The sequence below is a fragment of the Daphnia pulicaria genome, chromosome 6 (genome assembly GCF_021234035.1).
Source record: "Daphnia pulicaria isolate SC F1-1A chromosome 6, SC_F0-13Bv2, whole genome shotgun sequence".
Taxonomy (NCBI): domain Eukaryota; kingdom Metazoa; phylum Arthropoda; class Branchiopoda; order Diplostraca; family Daphniidae; genus Daphnia; species Daphnia pulicaria.
Window position 1 is genome coordinate 9,802,530 of NC_060918.1, and position 20,035 is coordinate 9,822,564.

At 41.1% G+C, this 20,035-nt stretch overlaps 3 protein-coding genes and 1 long non-coding RNA gene across 14 annotated transcripts; 1 reads left to right on the top strand and 3 right to left on the bottom strand.

Moving 5' to 3' along the window:
* Window positions 1-1,729: 1,729 nt before the first annotated feature.
* LOC124343392 lies at window positions 1,730-3,799 on the bottom strand. 2 transcript variants are annotated; one of them, XR_006919211.1, is made up of 6 exons: window positions 3,710-3,799; window positions 3,508-3,645; window positions 3,281-3,438; window positions 2,869-3,030; window positions 2,247-2,524; window positions 1,730-2,178 (listed from the first exon to the last, which is right to left on the bottom strand). It is a non-coding gene; the product is annotated as an uncharacterized LOC124343392 (long non-coding RNA). The 2 variants fall into 2 exon arrangements; XR_006919212.1 differs by having other exon boundaries at window positions 3,504-3,645.
* A 908-nt stretch (window positions 3,800-4,707) lies between these two features.
* On the bottom strand, window positions 4,708-8,791 carry LOC124343339 (apolipoprotein D-like). Of its 5 annotated transcripts, none has more exons than XM_046796658.1 (6): window positions 8,704-8,791; window positions 7,352-7,480; window positions 5,413-5,483; window positions 5,210-5,340; window positions 4,949-5,148; window positions 4,708-4,867 (listed from the first exon to the last, which is right to left on the bottom strand). In XM_046796658.1, the coding sequence occupies exons 2-6, from the start codon at window positions 7,356-7,358 to the stop codon at window positions 4,722-4,724; spliced, it is 555 nt and encodes a 184-aa protein (XP_046652614.1). In that variant the 5' UTR covers window positions 7,359-7,480; window positions 8,704-8,791; the 3' UTR covers window positions 4,708-4,721. The 5 variants fall into 5 exon arrangements, with proteins under 5 accessions (XP_046652614.1, XP_046652613.1, XP_046652616.1 ...); XM_046796657.1 differs by lacking the exon at window positions 8,704-8,791 and adding an exon at window positions 7,658-7,845; XM_046796660.1 differs by lacking the exon at window positions 5,413-5,483 and having other exon boundaries at window positions 5,210-5,361.
* Window positions 8,055-10,160, top strand: LOC124343260 (alpha-(1,3)-fucosyltransferase C-like). The gene is made up of 3 exons (XM_046796527.1): window positions 8,055-8,369; window positions 8,431-9,059; window positions 9,123-10,160. The coding sequence occupies exons 1-3, from the start codon at window positions 8,055-8,057 to the stop codon at window positions 9,466-9,468; spliced, it is 1,290 nt and encodes a 429-aa protein (XP_046652483.1). The 3' UTR covers window positions 9,469-10,160.
* LOC124343168 (influenza virus NS1A-binding protein homolog) lies at window positions 10,054-19,559 on the bottom strand. 6 transcript variants are annotated; one of them, XM_046796366.1, is made up of 16 exons: window positions 19,486-19,559; window positions 18,838-18,951; window positions 15,017-15,193; window positions 14,694-14,815; window positions 13,981-14,165; window positions 13,575-13,773; window positions 13,306-13,494; window positions 13,080-13,214; window positions 12,944-12,999; window positions 12,694-12,870; window positions 12,471-12,628; window positions 12,160-12,405; window positions 11,952-12,077; window positions 11,709-11,882; window positions 11,475-11,645; window positions 10,054-11,403 (listed from the first exon to the last, which is right to left on the bottom strand). In XM_046796366.1, the coding sequence occupies exons 2-16, from the start codon at window positions 18,854-18,856 to the stop codon at window positions 11,177-11,179; spliced, it is 2,361 nt and encodes a 786-aa protein (XP_046652322.1). In that variant the 5' UTR covers window positions 18,857-18,951; window positions 19,486-19,559; the 3' UTR covers window positions 10,054-11,176. The 6 variants fall into 6 exon arrangements, with proteins under 6 accessions (XP_046652322.1, XP_046652321.1, XP_046652324.1 ...); XM_046796365.1 differs by lacking the exon at window positions 19,486-19,559 and adding an exon at window positions 19,129-19,468; XM_046796368.1 differs by lacking the exon at window positions 18,838-18,951 and having other exon boundaries at window positions 19,486-19,507.
* Window positions 19,560-20,035: the final 476 nt, after the last annotated feature.

Consider the following 20,035-nt stretch of genomic DNA (forward strand, 5'->3'; position numbering starts at 1 on the left):
TCTTGCTAGCTACCTGTACCAGTTGTAGCTTTTGTCACACACTGAAACACTTCCAAACAATTTAAAGTAATTCATTGATCAACTTTATTCCAGTAAGGCTACACATTAAATTTTTTGATGACTAGCTCTTTGCTTTATGTCTGTTGACTTTTCAGTTAAGACTGTTTTAAAAGCTTGCTAACTGTTTATTCCTTGGTAGTGTTTGTAAAAGTAATTCTTAGAGATTGCTTAGTTTAATTATGCTTCTGTTATTTTCTAATGTTGCACATGACTTTGTTTTCTGACAGTAATCAAGTTTTTTTTTCCCCAAGTAGGATTAACAGCCGCTTGAAGTCTGAGCCTCTTTGTTGCAGTCCAATATGTACATGAATTTTGTGCAGCCAGTTGGAGAATGGTGTGGTGAGCTGTTGCATGCAGACTGGGGTGCTGGTGTCGTTCGTTCATTTAACTATGGACCATTCAGTCGTTCGTTTATCGTAAGAAATCTGTCACTTGTCGCGTAAAATTGTGTCCACCAGGTGGCGAAGTTAGTAGGTTAGCATTTCGTTGTTGATGTCGAAGACAATTAGACAAATGACATCTGAATTTGGGCTTTTCTAACTAAGTGCTTGTTTGGAAAATACTTGTTAAGAGTTGTAAACTTTTGTTGATGAAACATAACAAAAATTTTTTTTCTTTTTAAAAACTTGAAATGATATCTTTGATCATCTAATTGATTTCTTTTTCTCAAGTTTAGTCTTTAGTCTACATTTCAAGTAAATCATTATTGGTATCTTTTTTCAAATTTGTATTGGTTCATTTATGTTCTTTTGCTTTGTAGGTTTCCATGGTCAGTTTTATGTTTGAGCTGTTTGAGGCGTTGCTATTTAGGGTACAGTGGTTTTGCAGTCATTTTCCAGTTGAGACATGCGCTGAAATGGAGCTTGTGCGGACTTGCAGTTGAACATCATACTTTAATGTGTCATTTGCCTATGTCGGTGTCTATGCAGTGTTGAACTGCTGTGCAAAATAATCGATGTCGCCTGATGGCTGCCGGGCTCATTTTATCGGCAGCATTTTGTCGATATGTCGTCTCTTGCTACCTGTACCGCCGTTGAGGTAATTTAGCTTGATGTACAGTCTCATTTAATTATTGACTTAAGTTAATATCTTCGTTTTCATTTCAGTTGATTCGTTTGCCGCCGTTCCTTAGACTTGAAACACCGGTGAAACTAAGAAGACGTTGCAGAAATTCAAGATTGATCAATGAATTATGTAGATAAATTACAAGTGCATATCTGGGCTCCCTTCTTCAGTGGCCCCGTTTCCCTAAATAACCACTAACCAACGCCCGCCGGTGGTCACTCACTCGCTGCGACAACCAGGAGGAAGGGAGATGTTTGGTCGAACGGGGACTTGCAAGGCGCATGATTCGATGAAATCTGTTGGAGGGTCATGAGTCTAAGCCGGAAGCCTACTATGACACACTGCTCTCATAATAACTGCTCCTCAGCTCTCTTCGCTCTTTTTCCGGTTTCTCTTAACCATGGCCGGGTAATCTCCCTGGTCGAGTCAGTCGGGCAGTGTCTCCTCCTGCTTGACTGACAGCAGTTTGTACCGGACGGTCTATTTTAATAAATAAATAATTTTTTAATATATTGAAATTGTACTTGTTACGAAAAATCTATAATAAAAAAAAATATAGTTTAAATATCTTTATTTCTTTAGATACATATAATAATAAATATTATATTAAACAAACCGTCCGGTACAAACTGCTGTCAGTCAAGCAGGAGGAGACACTGCCCGACTGACTCGACCAGGGAGATTACCCGGCCATGGTTAAGAGAAACCGGAAAAAGAGCGAAGAGAGCTGAGGAGCAGTTATTATGAGAGCAGTGTGTCATAGTAGGCTTCCGGCTTAGACTCATGACCCTCCAACAGATTTCATCGAATCATGCGCCTTGCAAGTCCCCGTTCGACCAAACATCTCCCTTCCTCCTGGTTGTCGCAGCGAGTGAGTGACCACCGGCGGGCGTTGGTTAGTGGTTATTTAGGGAAACGGGGCCACTGAAGAAGGGAGCCCAGATATGCACTTGTAATTTATCTACATAATTCATTGATCAATCTTGAATTTCTGCAACGTCTTCTTAGTTTCACCGGTGTTTCAAGTCTAAGGAACGGCGGCAAACGAATCAACTGAAATGAAAACGAAGATATTAACTTAAGTCAATAATTAAATGAGACTGTACATCAAGCTAAATTACCTCAACGGCGGTACAGGTAGCAAGAGACGACATATCGACAAAATGCTGCCGATAAAATGAGCCCGGCAGCCATCAGGCGACATCGATTATTTTGCACAGCAGTTCAACACTGCATAGACACCGACATAGGCAAATGACACATTAAAGTATGATGTTCAACTGCAAGTCCGCACAAGCTCCATTTCAGCGCATGTCTCAACTGGAAAATGACTGCAAAACCACTGTACCCTAAATAGCAACGCCTCAAACAGCTCAAACATAAAACTGACCATGGAAACCTACAAAGCAAAAGAACATAAATGAACCAATACAAATTTGAAAAAAGATACCAATAATGATTTACTTGAAATGTAGACTAAAGACTAAACTTGAGAAAAAGAAATCAATTAGATGATCAAAGATATCATTTCAAGTTTTTAAAAAGAAAAAAAATTTTTGTTATGTTTCATCAACAAAAGTTTACAACTCTTAACAAGTATTTTCCAAACAAGCACTTAGTTAGAAAAGCCCAAATTCAGATGTCATTTGTCTAATTGTCTTCGACATCAACAACGAAATGCTAACCTACTAACTTCGCCACCTGGTGGACACAATTTTACGCGACAAGTGACAGATTTCTTACGATAAACGAACGACTGAATGGTCCATAGTTAAATGAACGAACGACACCAGCACCCCAGTCTGCATGCAACAGCTCACCACACCATTCTCCAACTGGCTGCACAAAATTCATGTACATATTGGACTGCAACAAAGAGGCTCAGACTTCAAGCGGCTGTTAATCCTACTTGGGGAAAAAAAAAACTTGATTACTGTCAGAAAACAAAGTCATGTGCAACATTAGAAAATAACAGAAGCATAATTAAACTAAGCAATCTCTAAGAATTACTTTTACAAACACTACCAAGGAATAAACAGTTAGCAAGCTTTTAAAACAGTCTTAACTGAAAAGTCAACAGACATAAAGCAAAGAGCTAGTCATCAAAAAATTTAATGTGTAGCCTTACTGGAATAAAGTTGATCAAAGTAATTACTTTAAATTGTTTGGAAGTGTTTCAGTGTGTGACAAAAGCTACAACTGGTACAGGTAGCTAGCAAGACTGAAAGACACTGCAAAACACCTTTTGCCAGCTGGCTTCAACAAATCAATGAGCACTTTAGACTGCAATGAAGAATCTCAAACTTCACCATGCTGTTAATAGAAAAATAGAAACACGATTATTTTCAGAAACAATTTCATCAACTAACTAAATGTACCAACATGATCAAATTTACTGTTCTGAAGCGTACATCCGGTACGTGCAGATAGAGACAACATTTTGGGAAACGGCAGTTTCAGGCCACATGATAAGATGAAATTGCCGGGAAATTGCCATGTATAAATTGCAGGCTATGTTATCTGTAAATGCACCAGATACAAAATTTAAATTTAATAGCCTTAAATGAATACAAGATGGAGTTACCATTTTTATGGCGAATAATGCCAGGGAAAATAAGTTGAGAAAGTTGAGTTGAATTATGTCTCCTAGCATTAGCCGAAGAGGTTGGCGTAAGACTGACAGTAGCAGCAGCCATCTTGAAACTAACGGTCAAAGAGCAACATTGCCATTTTCAGTTTTTCAATTTAAAAGTCCTCATCTGGCATCCCTGCAATTAGAGCCAAAGCGGCAAATTCGACTGTGAAGTTTTGAACTGTGAATATAAAATATTCACTGTTCAGCATTATAACCGGCTGGGCTTAACGACTAATTAAAAAAAAAAAAAATGTGTTATAGAATCTTTAATAAAGAAAAACCCTTTACCCGTTCCAGATCCGAGATCGACTGACAAATCTAAAAAATCTCTATGATTAACAAAACACTTCAGCACACCTCTTAACCTTAATTCATGCTCCGGTTCCGGTAGACTGTTTTTTTTTGGTTTTTTTTTTTTTTTTTATGTTGACTTTTTATGCAGAAAAAAATCACAAACCAAGAGACAGGATAAAAGATAAGTTGTTTGGGATTTAGGTTTTAGACTTTCTTGATCGTTATGCAGCTAAAATTCGAGCGGGCTAGTGAAAATCCCAAATGTAGCCAAATAAAGGAACGTATGCCCAGATTGCGATCTTTTCGGTATCGACATGCCGTGTATATAATTTAATTTAAACTTACCAAATCAGGCAACTACTATTTTAAAGAATGAAATGTGAAACCTTGGTGATGTTGCCAATTAACTCTAGTAGTCGTTGAAAGCCTCCTCTTGGCTCTGGCTCTCCTCCCAGTGGCCCGGAGGGGACCTATTTAAATTTAGTGGCAAAAACGGTCAAAGTGTGTTTCCCCGAGCAAAATATATTTGTCATGGCAGAGGAAAATCAAAACTGAATTGTTTTAAGCTTAAATTTTTTCTATTTCAGTGTTTTTGGCTGTAACGGACGTCTTAATGATTATCATATAATGAGTCAATACAATCAATTACTTTTCAAGACAAACAAGTTTATTTTTCTGCTTTAGAAGGACAGTTAGTCTGATCGATGGGTTTGAGAAGTGTTCTGTCTAATCCCAGCGTTTCTATGCGTTGATGCACGAAATTGAGACCCATCGTAAAAGGAAACCGCTCTCGACTCAAGTACGAAAGAAATTCTGTGTTATAAATAAAATAGCTAAATATAATGGATACAATTGTTTTAAATAAAGACAATTGATAGAACAGAGCCAACATACGAAAGCTTATATTTGGTCCAATCGGAAGACACAAGAAAACGATAGCGTAATTCTTGTAATCCGTTTCGATGATCCAAAAATTACCGTCGGTTGACATTGACTCGGTAACAAATGAAGTGGGATATGTAACCAGAAGTTTGGCTCCCAAGCCAGGATTAACAAAACGAGCGCTTCCTTGGATACTCTCATGTGCTTTTGAACTAATCATTCCGCTGCTGTAGTTAATTAAGACGTTAGAAATAAATCAGAAAGGAAAAATACCTTGTATTGAACCAAGAACTCACGACCTGAAGAACACCGTCTGTTTGCACTGAGTAACTCAATGAAACACAGATGTCGAACTCATTAATCATGTCGGGATAAGATTCAATTTCAAACCATACACCGGAATACTTATGAAGCGAACATGACATCTTGATTAATGGAAAAATGTAAATAATGATAACTTTATTATTTCATAGTACCTTTTGCATATCAAAGTCCTGCACTATATTGACATTTGGACAAACAACATCAAAAGCAATTTGTGCTTTTACTTTAGCCGCAGACCAAATAAGCAAGCCGTACATGTAAAAGACAACAATCACCAAACCAAAATATTGCCTCATTCTTGAAATTGAGTTAAATTAATCTATAAATATTCTAATATGTTGTATAAACAAACAAGAACACGGTACATGTTGACGGGCGATGCTTCGAATAAAGACTGCCGTAACATGCATAATTTTTCTCTTTTTATGAATCCATTTAGAAATAGGAAGCAGGGGTGAAATCGAAAGCTATCCGTCCGTTCGCCTTACATTCGATTGAAAATTTCCATATGAAATACAGAGAAATCGCTTGAATGTTGGTTAGATATCTTGTACAACGCAAAACGCAAAACGAGACGGTATGTGACTAATGGATTTCTACAGGACAATTTCTCTCCGTTATATTGTTGACGAACAATGAAACCTGACCGCATTATAATAGTACTTTACTGTATTGTAATACCGTCAGTACTCCCATTAAAGAAGAATGCGAGACAGGAAATCTATTCATCTTTATTCACAGAATGAAACGGATGGGTGACGTTCAGGCCAGCGACGTTCAGGCCAGCGACGTTCAGGCCAGCGACGTTCAGGCCAGCGACGTTCAGGCCAGTGACGTTCAGGCCAGTGACGTTCAGGCCAGCGACGTTCAGGCCAGTAAGGTAAAACTACCCAGAAACACGATAACTCTCCTCTTATCACCCTCCCTTCCAAAAAAAAAGAGCAGCGAATTTTATTGAAATAGTACTTAAGTGATTTTTAATGTAAACTGGTGTAGTAGCCTAGTTGAGAAAGTGGCGGAAAATGTGTATTAAGAGGGTACTTAAGTTCGCGAAATTTGAAACTTATTCTTCTCATTACAGTTTGCTGTTCAATTTTAAGACAGCGTGAAAAAAAGCTTAATTGTATAAGGTAAAAGGTCTTTGTGGTTTTCTAAAGCTTTTCTCTAGCGACTTTTCATACTCGGGATAGGGTAGGGGGCTTCCATAATGGAAGTAAGAATAAGAAATCTAGATTCGATTGCGCTGGACTATGATCAAAGGAGCTAGCTGGCTAAAAAGTAAAATTGTAAGCTATCTCTGTCTGACAGCGCCTTTGCGGCTTTACAGTATATCTTTTTTTTCTAACGAATGTTTTTAAATACTTAATTTGACTCTGAAATATGTAGGGAAACCCAATCAAGTTTTAAAACCCAACTTCCAGATATAGGGATCGAAACACGCGAAAACATGGGGAAATAGTTGTTCTAGACTTCTAGCGACACTGACCTGAAAGGATTTGGACATTCAGGCCTGAATGTCGCTGGCCTGAACGTCACTGGCCTGAATGTCCGGGACCCAATGAAACGCCTAGACGCAAAACTCGTGTGTGGCAATTGCTGTATATAATCACATTTTACAGCCAACCGTTTGTGGCTTTCAGTAAGAATTATCGAGGTTTTACACCTAAACATTAACTTGGGAAATCCTAAAAAGTTGAAGATGAAAATAACCTTTCAATGAGTAATTGCATCACAACAAACACCACTCTTATAAACTAATCGAGGAGTTCCACAAACAAGAAACTATTATACGTAAAAACGAAACTTATTAAATGCTAATCACCTACGTAATCGTGTAACTTTGAAAAAGAAAAGTAACAATTCGCAAATGTGTTCTGATTTCCAGAGGCATGTCAACAGAATCCTATTGTGAGATTAGCTCTTTTTCCTAATTCTCTTACCGTTATAATAATGCTTGGAGGAAAATACTTTCGTAATTTCATTGTTTGAAATACAAGTACAGATTTACGAAGACAATGAATGGAATCAAGACGAGCCGAAGGCACTTTTTTCAAGAGAGCAGACTTTTATAATGGGGAAAACGAATCCTACTTGACATGATTGCTCCAAGGCACGTACTGATCCGGCCATATCAATCCAAGTGGTACACCACGAAAATTACGTGCAAATTATCCACTTCCGTCCTTATGGACATACTCAATACTTTTCATGACCTGCAATCTACACGAGTAAAAAAAAAAATTATCAGTCAAATTAGTTTGCAATATGTTGCGGAAGCAGCAATTTCACTGCTTCCGTGGTTGGAGAAAGAAGGAAGTGATATGCAGCTTAATGATCGGGACTTCCTTTTTTCACACGAGTATTCACCCCGCCTTCGATTGTGTCTGAAATACTCACAGAAATACGTGGCAGGTACGTGGCAGGCGCTCGAACCAGATGGTCCCTTCCCATTTCGTGTGCGCAACAGTTGTCTCTCAGTTAAAACTAATAAAACCTCGAGGGTCTTTTCTATGGTACACTGGTATGAAGCGTCAAGCTCGGGTGCTCCGAGCAGCCACCAGTAGAGGCTCAGCAACTATCGGGCGAACAACCCGCATACCTCCTTATTATCTCGACTAGAATTTTCGCCGGCAACTTTAGTTTACACTCTGATAGTGAGCACAACAGACATGAAATACACCAAACAATCAAGGTGGAGTCCTTAAGAGTGCCAATCATCGAAGCAGTTCAACGCGTGCGAACGTGATACGGGAATTGCGGTCTACATCAATCAGAAAACTGTGCAGGAGTGGAAATGTTTAACATTCAGCGTCGCCAACGCGCTTTGATCCTGGTGGGATTCATGTTAGTAGCGGGGCAGTGCTACTTTGTCATGCGGAAGCACAACATCCGACAACTAGCAATGGAGGAAATGTTATTAACAGAATTCCCTACAACGATCAATTTCAGTGCAACGGAAGAATCTAACGCTGTAACCGAGAAGGAATCGGGATCCGAAAAATCAATGCCAATCTCGATTAAAGAATACTACCAACTGATGGACATTTATGCGCAGGCTACACTGACGGATATCGATCCACCATTCAAGAAGATCTTGTTTTGGAATGAAGTAAGGACATCTTTTTTAAAAAATTTTAAATCCCGCAAATTGTTAAGAATTGTTTAACTAGGCATACGGGAGCAAAAAGTACGGAGTGGGAATCGGTAAGGATGCGTTACGTAAATCTGGGTGCCCCGTTTGGCAATGCGAAACCAGCGACGACCGTCATAACGTGGAAGAGTACGACGCCATAGTCTTTCATCTTCGCAGTTGGACGCAAAAAGACTTGCCGGAACGACGCTCGCCTCAGCAGCGCTACGTGTTCTGGAGTATTGAGTCTGCGGCGTGGAGATTCGTTGACACGAAACGAATGACCAACTATTTCAACTGGACCATGACTTACCGCTGGGACTCGGATCTTGTTAGTCCTTATGGTTACATCAAACCCACTGGAAATGTTCCGCTTCATCCCAGTCACGAGCAAATGAAGGGCTACTTAACCAGTCGTTCCGTGGTTAATTACGCGGAAGGAAAGACGAAAATGGCCGCTTGGTTCGTCTCCAACTGCGCGTCCAAAAGCAAAAGGATGGAGTTGGTCAAAGAGCTTCAAAAGTACATTGACGTCGACGTTTATGGTAACTGTGGGACGATGAAGTGTCCAAGGAAACGGGAAGAGGACTGCCGACAAATGGCGGCGAAGAAATACAAGTTTTACTTGTCACTAGAAAACTCAATATGCCAGGACTACGTCACAGAAAAGTAAGATTTAAAATAAAAATAAGGTTGTTAATAAAATTATGTATTATACGATTACCTTTTTAGATTTTTCGGGATGATGCATCACCCCATACTGCCGGTCGTCATCGGCTTCCACGACCATCACGAAAGAATAGCGCCAACGCATTCCTTCATCAACATGGCATACTTTGAGAGCGTTGAAAGGCTTGCAGAATATATGATTATGCTCGACAAAAACGACACGCTGTACAATCAATATTTTTGGTGGAAGCCATACTTTGAAGTGCGCAACAGCCAGGAAGACTTCAACAAAGGCATGTGCCATTTATGCGCCGCACTCCACAATAGAACATTACCCCCTAAAATCTACAAAGACATGACGAGCTGGTGGGACAAAAACGCGACATGTCAAACCCCCAACATCATATGACTTGCACGAAAAAAGTAATGACGCGGCTAAAACACTCAAGTGGGCCCTTTACCGCTACTTGGATGTAATTTTACGTAATTTAACTTGATTGCGATTTACTGAATCTACTGTACGTCAAGCTCTTTACTTCGTAGCATTGAACCCATCTCCCTCCCATAAAAGGCTTTTCTTTTTCGTAAAAGGATGTTCTAACGGAAAAAAATTGGTTAAGACTGTAACGTTTCCTTTCATACAATGTATGCAAATGAACTGTAATCTACTGCAATACCTATACTTAACGGCGAACTCGAGACAGCAGATGGTGCCAGCTTTTCTTTGACCTTCTCAATACATGATGTGAAAGTGGTTTTCTGCGTTAGCCAAAAGCTTTTCTGTTGGAAAATCGGCCTTGATTGTGTTGCGAAGCTATGTCTCCCGGCCATGTGAAGAACAATCTAAAAAAGAAACGGGTCTCTCAAAGCTTATTAAACTTTTTAACATAAGGCAAAGATTGATCGCCACAAATTTCACGTTCGATTAAGCATGCACTGTACTGCACAATACTACACGAATTCAAATAAATAATAACATATCGGTGAAAAGATATCGATTTCAACGACAGCAGTGTGTATTCGGTTTACGTAATGGCCAGATGTGAGGTGTAGTGTATACTCGAATGGGAAGTGTTGATATTAAAACGGAGAAATCAAAAAGGAGGAGAAAATGTGGAGGGGAAAACTTGCAGAGGGAGAAATGCAGAATAAATGAATGCGCCAGGACTCTCAAACAAATTCATCTGCGAGCACCGGAGTGTTTTGTTTAACTAGTTTCTTAGTCGGCCAATTGAAATCTACATTTCTCCGTCGCGAGCTATCACAGTAAAGTGTACTCTAATTTAATGGCAATTTAAAGATGAAACAAAACTTAAAGAGGAGAAAGAAAAGGGTAAGAAAAAATCCATTGCGTTATTTGAAGCGATTCTCGCTACTCAGACGAATTCCACGTTCAAAAATTTTGGGCAAAACAATTCCAAAGTAGTTTTCAAGAGAGGAACGAAAGAAACAATTCCAACAAAAATTGTGTGAAAATGTTGCACCGACATTTTTTCTTCTTATAACGAGGATAGAAACGCCTAACGAGAGACTATCAGTGTACATGTATAAATTTTCTTTTTTTTTTCTCCCCCATTTAAAACATAATTATACCGACCGCAATGATTCCTACCATCAGCAGACGACACTTCCTTGGACAATTTCTAGCAAACTGCTGAACTTTTCAACTGGCACTTATTTGTTTTATCATCAAAAATAGTAGTTTTTTTTTGTAAATTTTTCGCTCTATAGTCTGTCGGAGAGTCGAGCTAACGAAGAATAATTCAGTTTTTTAAGTCTTTTTTAATTACCCATTCTACTTCTATTTAGAATCCAATTTATGTTTTAGTAAGTGAGCAATGGTCCCCGGTGAGAAGGAGAAAAAAAAAAATTTCATTTAGTAATCCCCGTATCTCTTTTTTTTTTGTAAAGAATTTGATTTAAAAAAAAAGTGTGTTCCTGCTTCGTATCTTACTTTTTCCTTTTTACCTTTTCCGACTGTAAAAATGAATCAAACAAAACCGGACCAAACCTGGGGGGTTGGAGGAGATTGATAGAATGTCGATTGCGGATTTTAGAACATCATTTTTCCCCTCTCTCTTTTATCGGAATGGCTGTTCTTTCTCTCTTCGCTTCTTTTAGGATGAATGCTCATCAGATTCACACCCGCTAGAATCAGCTTGACTGCCGGGGATTTTCTCTTCCATGTTTTCTTCATCGACGGGAGGCAAGGTGATTTGCGACTCTCTTCGGCTGAAAGCGCTAGCCTCTGACCGTGTATCTTCAGCTGACGTTCGGTTGACGAAAGTCGTCCACTCCATAGACTCGGAGTCAAGGTATTCAACGCTATTTAAAAAGACTTTGCCTGTGCACACAAAATCAAATTTAAAATTAACAATCCGACTCACTACATCCACTGTGGTTGAAAAAACAGACCTGAAAATCCACCAACAGCAAATAGTTTGCCATCGATGACTGTTACGCTGATGTTGGCACGACATGAAGTCATGGACGGTCCAGGCGACCAAGAATTGGTCTCGAAATCAAATACTTCTGTCGTACACAGGGACTGGGTACCATCCGAGCCACCAACGACGTACAACTTGTCTGTAGAGTAAAACATTATAACAGCAAGTTAAACACAACATTGTCAGTTGATTGAAGACTCACTCTGGTAAAGGGTAACGCCACAGCCTCGGCGAGCCGTGTTCATGGGTGGCAAAAAGTCCCACATTCCAGTTGCAGGATCGTAAACTTCTACAGTGTTCAAGCAGTTCCAAGCGTCACATCCACCCACGGCATACAGTTTTCCCAATCTGGTGGTCACGGCAGCTTGATACCGGCCTAGATAGAGAAATGAACGTTGAAAGTGACTTACAATAAAATGTTAACAGCCACACAAATCTTTCTCACCATAATTAAGAGGTTCAATTTCTGTCCATTTCCCTTCGACAGGGTCAAATATATTGCACTGTTTCATGCCACACTGGCCATTCCATCCACCAATTACGTACACCTTTCCAGCGAGATCGCAGACAGCTATAAAAATAAAAACACAGCGGGGATTAATTGTGACAAATGATCTTGATGCCAAAATAAAATATATATATTGCGGTCATACCAACATTAGAGCGAGCCAACTCCAGAGGCGGCAAAGCCGTCCATTTTGAGTTGTCACTGCTGTAGACTTCTGCCGTAGCCAATTCAGTAGTTCCATTGCAACCGCCGACAGCGTAAACTTTACCCTCGATGACGGCGATATCAAAACGGCCGCGAGCCTCACGCATGGACGGTAATTGGCTCCATCGGTTAAGAGAAGGATCGTAGAGTTCGACGGTCCTCAAGCATTCGCCACGATCGTAGCCACCTAAAAGCGTTTTTGTTTCGTTCTTTATAACGTCCGTCGACGTATAATCAAGTCGAATCAATTACCGCAAACGAAAAGGGCGTTGTTCAAATTGGCACATCCAACAGCGCAACGAGGAGTGCTCATGTGAGGAATGGCGCTGAGAGATTCGGTGGATCTTTCAACACTGGGTGGTCTAGACTGTCCAGGTGTCGACAGAGGGGTCAACATACCGTCGATATTGCTAAAAAAAGAAAGAAAAACATCAATCAATCTGCTATCAAATGTAGCCAATAAATCGCGCCGTACCTAGCGCCGTTGGGGGCGGCGTTAAGTCTCTGTAGAACAGAAAGATTGGTCATGCGTCCATTGATGACCGTCAACGCCATGATGCTCTTCTCGCCCATCTGCGTGGCGGCCACTACGCGCCATTCCAACTCTTCCGGAATGGTTTCCGAACCAGTCGCCACTTCCGAAATATTGCGGCTACATAAAAAGCAAGGCGACACTTGTGTTAAAAGCAGAGACGACTAAATCAATATATGTCACAATATCGAACCTGTAAAGAGAGTGTCGAGGACGGGACGGTTGCTGTGACGACCCCCTGCGTTTATTCTGCAATCGATACCAAACGATTAGATATTAAGTCACCCCCCAAAAATAGAAACGACAAATCCGATGGGAAATGATCCAACCTTGCTGCCAGGCTGGGAAAGACGAAGAGACATCTTCTTATAATCCTGGACAATGTCCGAATCAATGACGTCGCCGCTCTCAATGTCGACACAATCGTGCAGGGAATTGTCCAAGTTCAAGTAAAGCAAATGCGTCTGTTGATACACAACACAAAGAGAGGATAAAAGGTGAAGGACTAACAAAGAAGAAAAGGGTAAAAAGAAAAAAAGTTTGTCGGGTTAATACTTTAGCCGTCAACTGATCGACATTGAGCTGAGCCGGCTCCCAATTGCGATGGATCCATTCCAAAACTAAATTGCAAAGAATGGTGACATTGGCATCGCGTAGAGCCATTTCCTCCCGTGACGAGGCTAGGACTTCCACCTGGACCAGAGGGAGGTTGCGCAAGGCTTTTGTGGTGGCCACGCTCGTGATCTGGTAGATACAAAAAGAAACGATACGGAATGGAGTCGAAGAAAAGGGGTTGTTTGACTTGCCGCATTTCAACAAGCTACCTCTTCCGCCAGATAGGCATCGACTCGAGCCGCCAATTCAGAGTTGCGCTGGATACCGGGCAGGGAACGGATCTCGATGGCCGTGGCAGGATCCAGGTTGTCGACCAAGTACTGGGCGCAGTAGTTGACAACTCGCTCCATCTTGAGCCTTACGGCCGCCACGTAGACCGCCTTGACCTGACTGGCCGCCACTTCCATTCTGGCATTGTAGGAAATCATACGGGTGGATTCAGAGGTAGGATCGGAAGTTGTTGAAGGACAGGATAGAGGATGTTACGAGAATTTGGATCAAGAGTGAGGGGGAGGAAGGAAAATTGGGTAGGTGGCGGGGGGGAGGTTTGTAAAGACGACGGCAAATGAATGTGGAACCGGCGCACAACTCGGCACGGAAGGCAGTGGCGCTTACTTTCCCGTGTAGGCGTAGTTGATGAGTTGCTCGAACGAATCCTTCTCAAAGCCGCCGTTGAGCTTGTAGGTGATGATGTTCTCCTCGCTGCACTTGCCGCCGTCGTCCGTCGAAAACAGCTCAAACAGGTAAGGGCTGCAGCACGCCAGAATCACCCGGTGAGCCGGAATCTCCCACGTCCCCACCTGATAATTCACCAGAAAAAGACTCTGTCAACTTCCATGTCGGATAACACGTGAAAAGATGGCCATTTCACATTTATGCCAAGACTTTCGCCATCTCATGCTTCACTAGTTTGGCACCAGTCTCGTTGGACTCTTTCCCGACATCAAGATGGGCAATACGCCATTTCTCGTCTTTCTTATCGATTCCCCCGTCTCCACTTTAAACGAATTTAGCAAAAACAAAAACAAGGGACCGACAAAACAAAACAGGAATGTAATTATTTTTTGACTCTTTTTTGCAACGTCAGCAGACTTTTCGGCGTCTAAAAACAGAACGTACGCGAAGCACTCAGGGTATACTACACACGCATCCAGACGGGCCAAAATGCAACAGAATGGAGAAATGGCATCGCTTTTGTTATGTAAACAAATGCATGAATCATCGGGAGCGATGGGTGTTAGAGCATATCAACACGCCGTGAGCGCCAAAAAAAACCCAACATGAAACAATAATCGGATGATAAATAATAATGAAATGATAGCACATACCTGCAGAATGACGTCGCAAAACTGTCGATTCTTGCGCAGCTTGGAGAGGCCCTGCAACGTGCTCGAATTAAATTCGGCATCGGTAAAGATCATAGAAGGCGTCCGCTCCATGATCGAGTCATCTGATCCAGAAATAAGGAAAACCTTTTTAAGCATCACTTACTTTGTTGTGGTGACCATTATTACTTCCCTTGTCATGATTGTGGCCGGTAGGCCGCCATTGCCCACGTTCATTAAGTTAAGTGAACGTGGGCAATGACGGCCTGCCGGCCACAATCATCACAAGGGAAGTAATAATGGTACGGCTAATAATCGGAGTTTACCATCGGGCACCTCGTCGTCATCCGAAGATCGAGACGAGTGCTGATGTTTGTGATGAAGACTGGCGCCGTTCTTCTTCTCATTTCCGCCATTAGCATACAGGCGACGGCCGGGGATGTCCACCGGTGTTGCGTCGCCATTCGTCGCCGTGGCAGCACCCATAGCCATAGTCTCGATCTCTACAAAGTCACGCAAAAAAAGTATTGAGAAAAATTTAAATAAAACAAAACAACAAAGAAATGAAAAGAAACGAAACAATTCAATTCGCCATATTAAATCGATTACGACCTTGCCGCACGCAATGAACCCATTTTTATTATTATTATTCTACGCCGTTTTCTTTTTGTCACGCCATGAAAAAAGCAGTCTTGTTTTTTTCGCCATCTGTAATCATATTAAAAGATAAAAAAACCTTTCTGTTGACCTGAATTCGGGATTGTTTGCTATGACAAAAACAACAATCTAAATTACACGAGTAGACTACGTGACTGAACACGTTCTTACATGAATATGACGAGAGTACATGGCAACAAAAACCGAGATACGGACGGGAAATCCGACGAATCCCTCATTCGTTTTTTTTTGTTTTCTACTATTTTTTTAAACCTTTCTCCACCCACACAGTTGTGTTGCATCATTGGGACGACGACAACGACGACGCCATTGTCGATCGAACATCCGACGTCAATCATTAAACGAGCTACAAGTTAGCAACAATTAAATGGAAAAACAACACAAAAAGCACTGGGAATCACAACAAAGAGCAACTGTATAGAAAGTTGTTGTCAATGACATAGAAACACATTAGTTCGTTTTAAAAAAGATTATCTTATTTACCAAGGGTGGAATTAAAAAACAAAAAAACAAATTAAATAATCGGGTTATTTCTTGGACACGATCCCAACTACCCAACGAAACCTATGAAGTGACTGGCAACCGACTGAAAATTCCACCCCTCGTAAGCTTCCTTCTTATCCTTCTTTTACCCTCTAGAAATGTCAACAACCAAGAACCTTGGGGGACTTTCTAGAAAATGGATAGGAAAAACCCCCATATGTAAAATTTCTAAAATAAAAAAGTTACGTAAAAGATTTTTGTGATTTTTACCTGAGGGTTGTAGGGAAGGGCCAAGTAAAAATTGAAACCGAAGAAAAAAAAATAATAAACGGAGGCAGGAAGGGCAAAGAAACCAGGTCTCTAAGGTCACGCCAGGTGTCGGCCCACCAAAACGCGAAGGGACGCCGGAGACACTACTATCTGCACCCGGAGAACTTTCAACACTACCCACTTTTTGTGTCTTGGGAAACGAGCGGCATCTATCTTTACAACAGTCGAGAAAGCGCACGCTCTCCTTCTCAATTATTGATCGACGCGTTTCGGAAACAGAACCCCCACCAACTCTCAAGGCGCTTGCGCAAACATTGCCATCACGTGCTCTACCGTTTGATCAATGACGTATTAAGACTTTCAACTCATCACGTCCCACGATTTTTTGTTTTCATACGAGAACAAATCCCGGCCCCTATCTGAGCGAACACATAAAACAAAGAACGACCGTGTGAGTCGTCTCCAGGACGGCAGAAATTCAGTGCACGAAACAAAAGAATTTTACGAGTCATTGGGATTCGTAAATTTTTGTTTTTTCTTCTGTTACAATAAAAATTTTTACGAAGCGATAGGCTGGAAACCTGACGCGCCTGTGACAGGTAGTGAGGACAGGCGTTCTCACGCGTGATTTGCGCCTCACGTGACGGTATGGCAAGAGTTGCATCAGCACCACCCCGGATTTGAAATAGAGCCTACCAGAATAGTCAAGAGAAGCCAAAAGAAGTTGCACAACTGCAGTAAATCTATTAACGATGGTAACCAATGGCAACGATATTTGAGACATGATTAAATTAGCCAACATTCGCACGACAATGCTGTTTTGCATCCAAAATATCAGCTCCCCCTTTCTCCTTCAACCAGCTCCCCCTTTCTCCTTCAACCAGCTCCCCCCCCCCCATTTCACGCTTCGTTTCATTAACTGTCGTACCATCTTGAACCCAAACAACTTCCGTCTAATCCATATGACAACCAATGCATCGCCAAGCGGTTTTTTCTTGTTTCAAGATGTAAGAAATAACAAACACAGTAGCAGATAAGTATTAGCGTTATCAAAGTTGTTTGCTAACACGGGATGTGTTTCCAACGCAAACTTGTGGCTAGAACTAGTTTCTCGGTATTCACATGCCGCCCGTCTATCGCCCTGTGCTAATTCGACTCAGCGTAAACTCGTGACTGGGAAAACATCAACACTATCGTATTCATTTTTTTATTTTTTTCAGAATACTTAATTTGTTGTTGTTGTTTTTCCGTTCAATTTGTGTCGTAATAATTCGCTCATTCACTTGTCTTTCGAGGCCGTAAATTTGGATCAACGAGATCCCGGGTTCTAAAAATATTTTGTCACAGAATGCGCCGTTTGATACGTCCCGAAAAAAGTGACGGCAGCCCGCACACACCCCCCGTTCTCGCTGGAACTACTACTATGCTCATCTAAAAATACGAAGAGTTAAAAACAAACCAAACATCGTGTGTGCGCCGACCTTTTCAAACACAAAAAAAAACCCCTGGTACTCGAAACGAACGCCGGAGCTTCCGTCTTTTTTTTTTGTTACCCCCATGAAGGTTTATTTTTACTAGTAGTGTCCAAGTAGACTGAGCGATTTGAGCTCTTCTTCTCATCTGAAAGACTAAGACGCCAGAGCAACGAGTCAGAGAAATGACGAGCCAGAAAACGAGCGATAAACGATAGCCCAACTGGCAACCTACCAGAAAGATATTGTCACGACGACACGGCTCGAATACGTTTTCCTTCTTCTCCATTATTATATCGCGTTATTTATACAACGATGGATATCCTTGAAAAATGTGAGAAGAACCAAGAAAAAATAAAAGGGACGGCAAAGTCAGGTGCCCCCACGTAGACAGCAAAAGAGGTGCTTCAGGTAAATAGTTTGGCTGGAGGGGTACTAGGCGCCACTACAAAATTAAGAGGGGGGTTTATGAAAACAAAATGGCCCAGACTAAAATTGCCTACAGCGCCAAGCCAAATAAAAATGTTAAAACAGCGCTCGGGGGCAGGTCATTGAGCGAAATTCGACTGTAGTTTGTCGGTAAAAGACGTTAGCATTGGAAAATCAGCCGATGGCTATCGTGAATTTCGACACCAAACGGTTTTTTTGGCGAGCGTTATGCATCATCAAGTCGGGGACGATGGGTAACCAAAAAATCGGTTCCACGAGTTCAATGCTCCGACAGGAAAAACAAACAAACACCCCTCGGTTTGACTTAAAAATAATATAGGTCAAGGTACGAGTGCATCTTCAACAACCCCATAAATGACGTTCAAAACACAACGAACCCTCCTGGGTTGCCTAGCAACTCGAAAGATAACATTGCCCTTCCCAACTTCCTCCTAGAGAGTTATAGAAAATTCATTTGGGTTTTGGTCAGCTATCTATCTAGTTTCTAGTTTCCACGACAATCTGAAGGTCGTTGTCATGGGCAAGTTTTTAAAAATTCGGCCCCGTAGGTAGTATACAAGAATTTCGAACGTCTACGATCGATGGCCGAGTGTACCACGTAAACCCCACAAAGGAAACTTTTAAAGAATCGGCCCAACAACAGCAACGAAAAATGGAAACCAGATTCTCATTGGTGAACGTGTCTAAAAAGTCACACAGAGAAAGCTAACTGCTGATTTCGTACAAGGGAAACTAAAACACAGTGCCATCCACCATTTTTATAAAAGTTGAAACACAAAATTGAAATTTGATACCTCTTCCTTCGAGTTTCATGTTGATGAATAAAATCAAAAACTACGAGTGAGGTGCAGAATGAGACGGCGATGGACGTGCTGGGAGGGATGAAAATAACAAAACTCAAAAGCTCTCTGGAAAGAAACAAGAACAAATATGTGTCAATGAATATGAATTACATGACAAGAAAATTGCAATACAAATGAGCACGAACAAAATGACACGTGAAAGATATATAACTCGAGTAATTAAACAACCCTCCATTAAGTTTTAAAACAAAACTCGAAAGAAGAAAAAAATATAAAAAAGACCTTAAAGAACGCTGAGGAGCTCTGTCTACGGACACGACTGCTGTCTGAAGAGAAGCGAGATACGGCTAGACCGGCTTTTTAAATAGACTTTTTCTTCGCTTGGGGATTTTGGGCAGAGACAAGCTGACACAAAAGAGCTGCAACACCCAGCAGAGCCCTCCCGTTTGAAAAGCAGCAACAACCACGTGGTGAAGCCGTAAGCCACGTGATTTCTTGATTAAATACGGTTATCTTTCTTTTAAAAAAATTATACAAGTTGTCTTAAAATATCTATTTGCCCTGCTTTCAAACACGTATGCACTAGGTGACGAAATATTCGGTATAAAATGGGAATTAGAAAAAGTGATAGAAACTCACCAAATGGCGAAGGCTGCTCGAACTAGGACAGATCTAGGAAGGGGAAAGGGGGAGCAGGGATGACGTGCCAGAAAATGTGTAAGAGGAGGGGTCCGCAAATGGCCAACGCCATCTATGAGTCAAAACGTCAACTCGAAATGTCTCTAATTTGCGCGAAAATGTATCGATTACAAGATTTGCTTTCGAAACAACTTAACGCCGCTATATCGCTGGTAAAGCTTCTATTGACCAATAGGGTTTCTCAATTTGATTTTTGAAATAGCTTTGACATAATCTTGTTTAAAAATTGGTTCGGCAACCCCAATAGCTAGGATCTACAGCTAAAATGTGGCATTCAAATGCACTGTTGCAAAATCCCTTTAGATAACGAAACGTAAGCGCATTATGCTCAGTGTTATAATCACTTCACGATAACTTAAAAATGTAAACTTGAGCAATTGGTTGGTTAATGGTTATTTTACAGCTGAAGACCAAATAATATTTTTATGATTTCCTGTAATTGACAACATTTTTTTAAAAGAAAGCGAAGACGCAGTTAAGAACTAAAAGG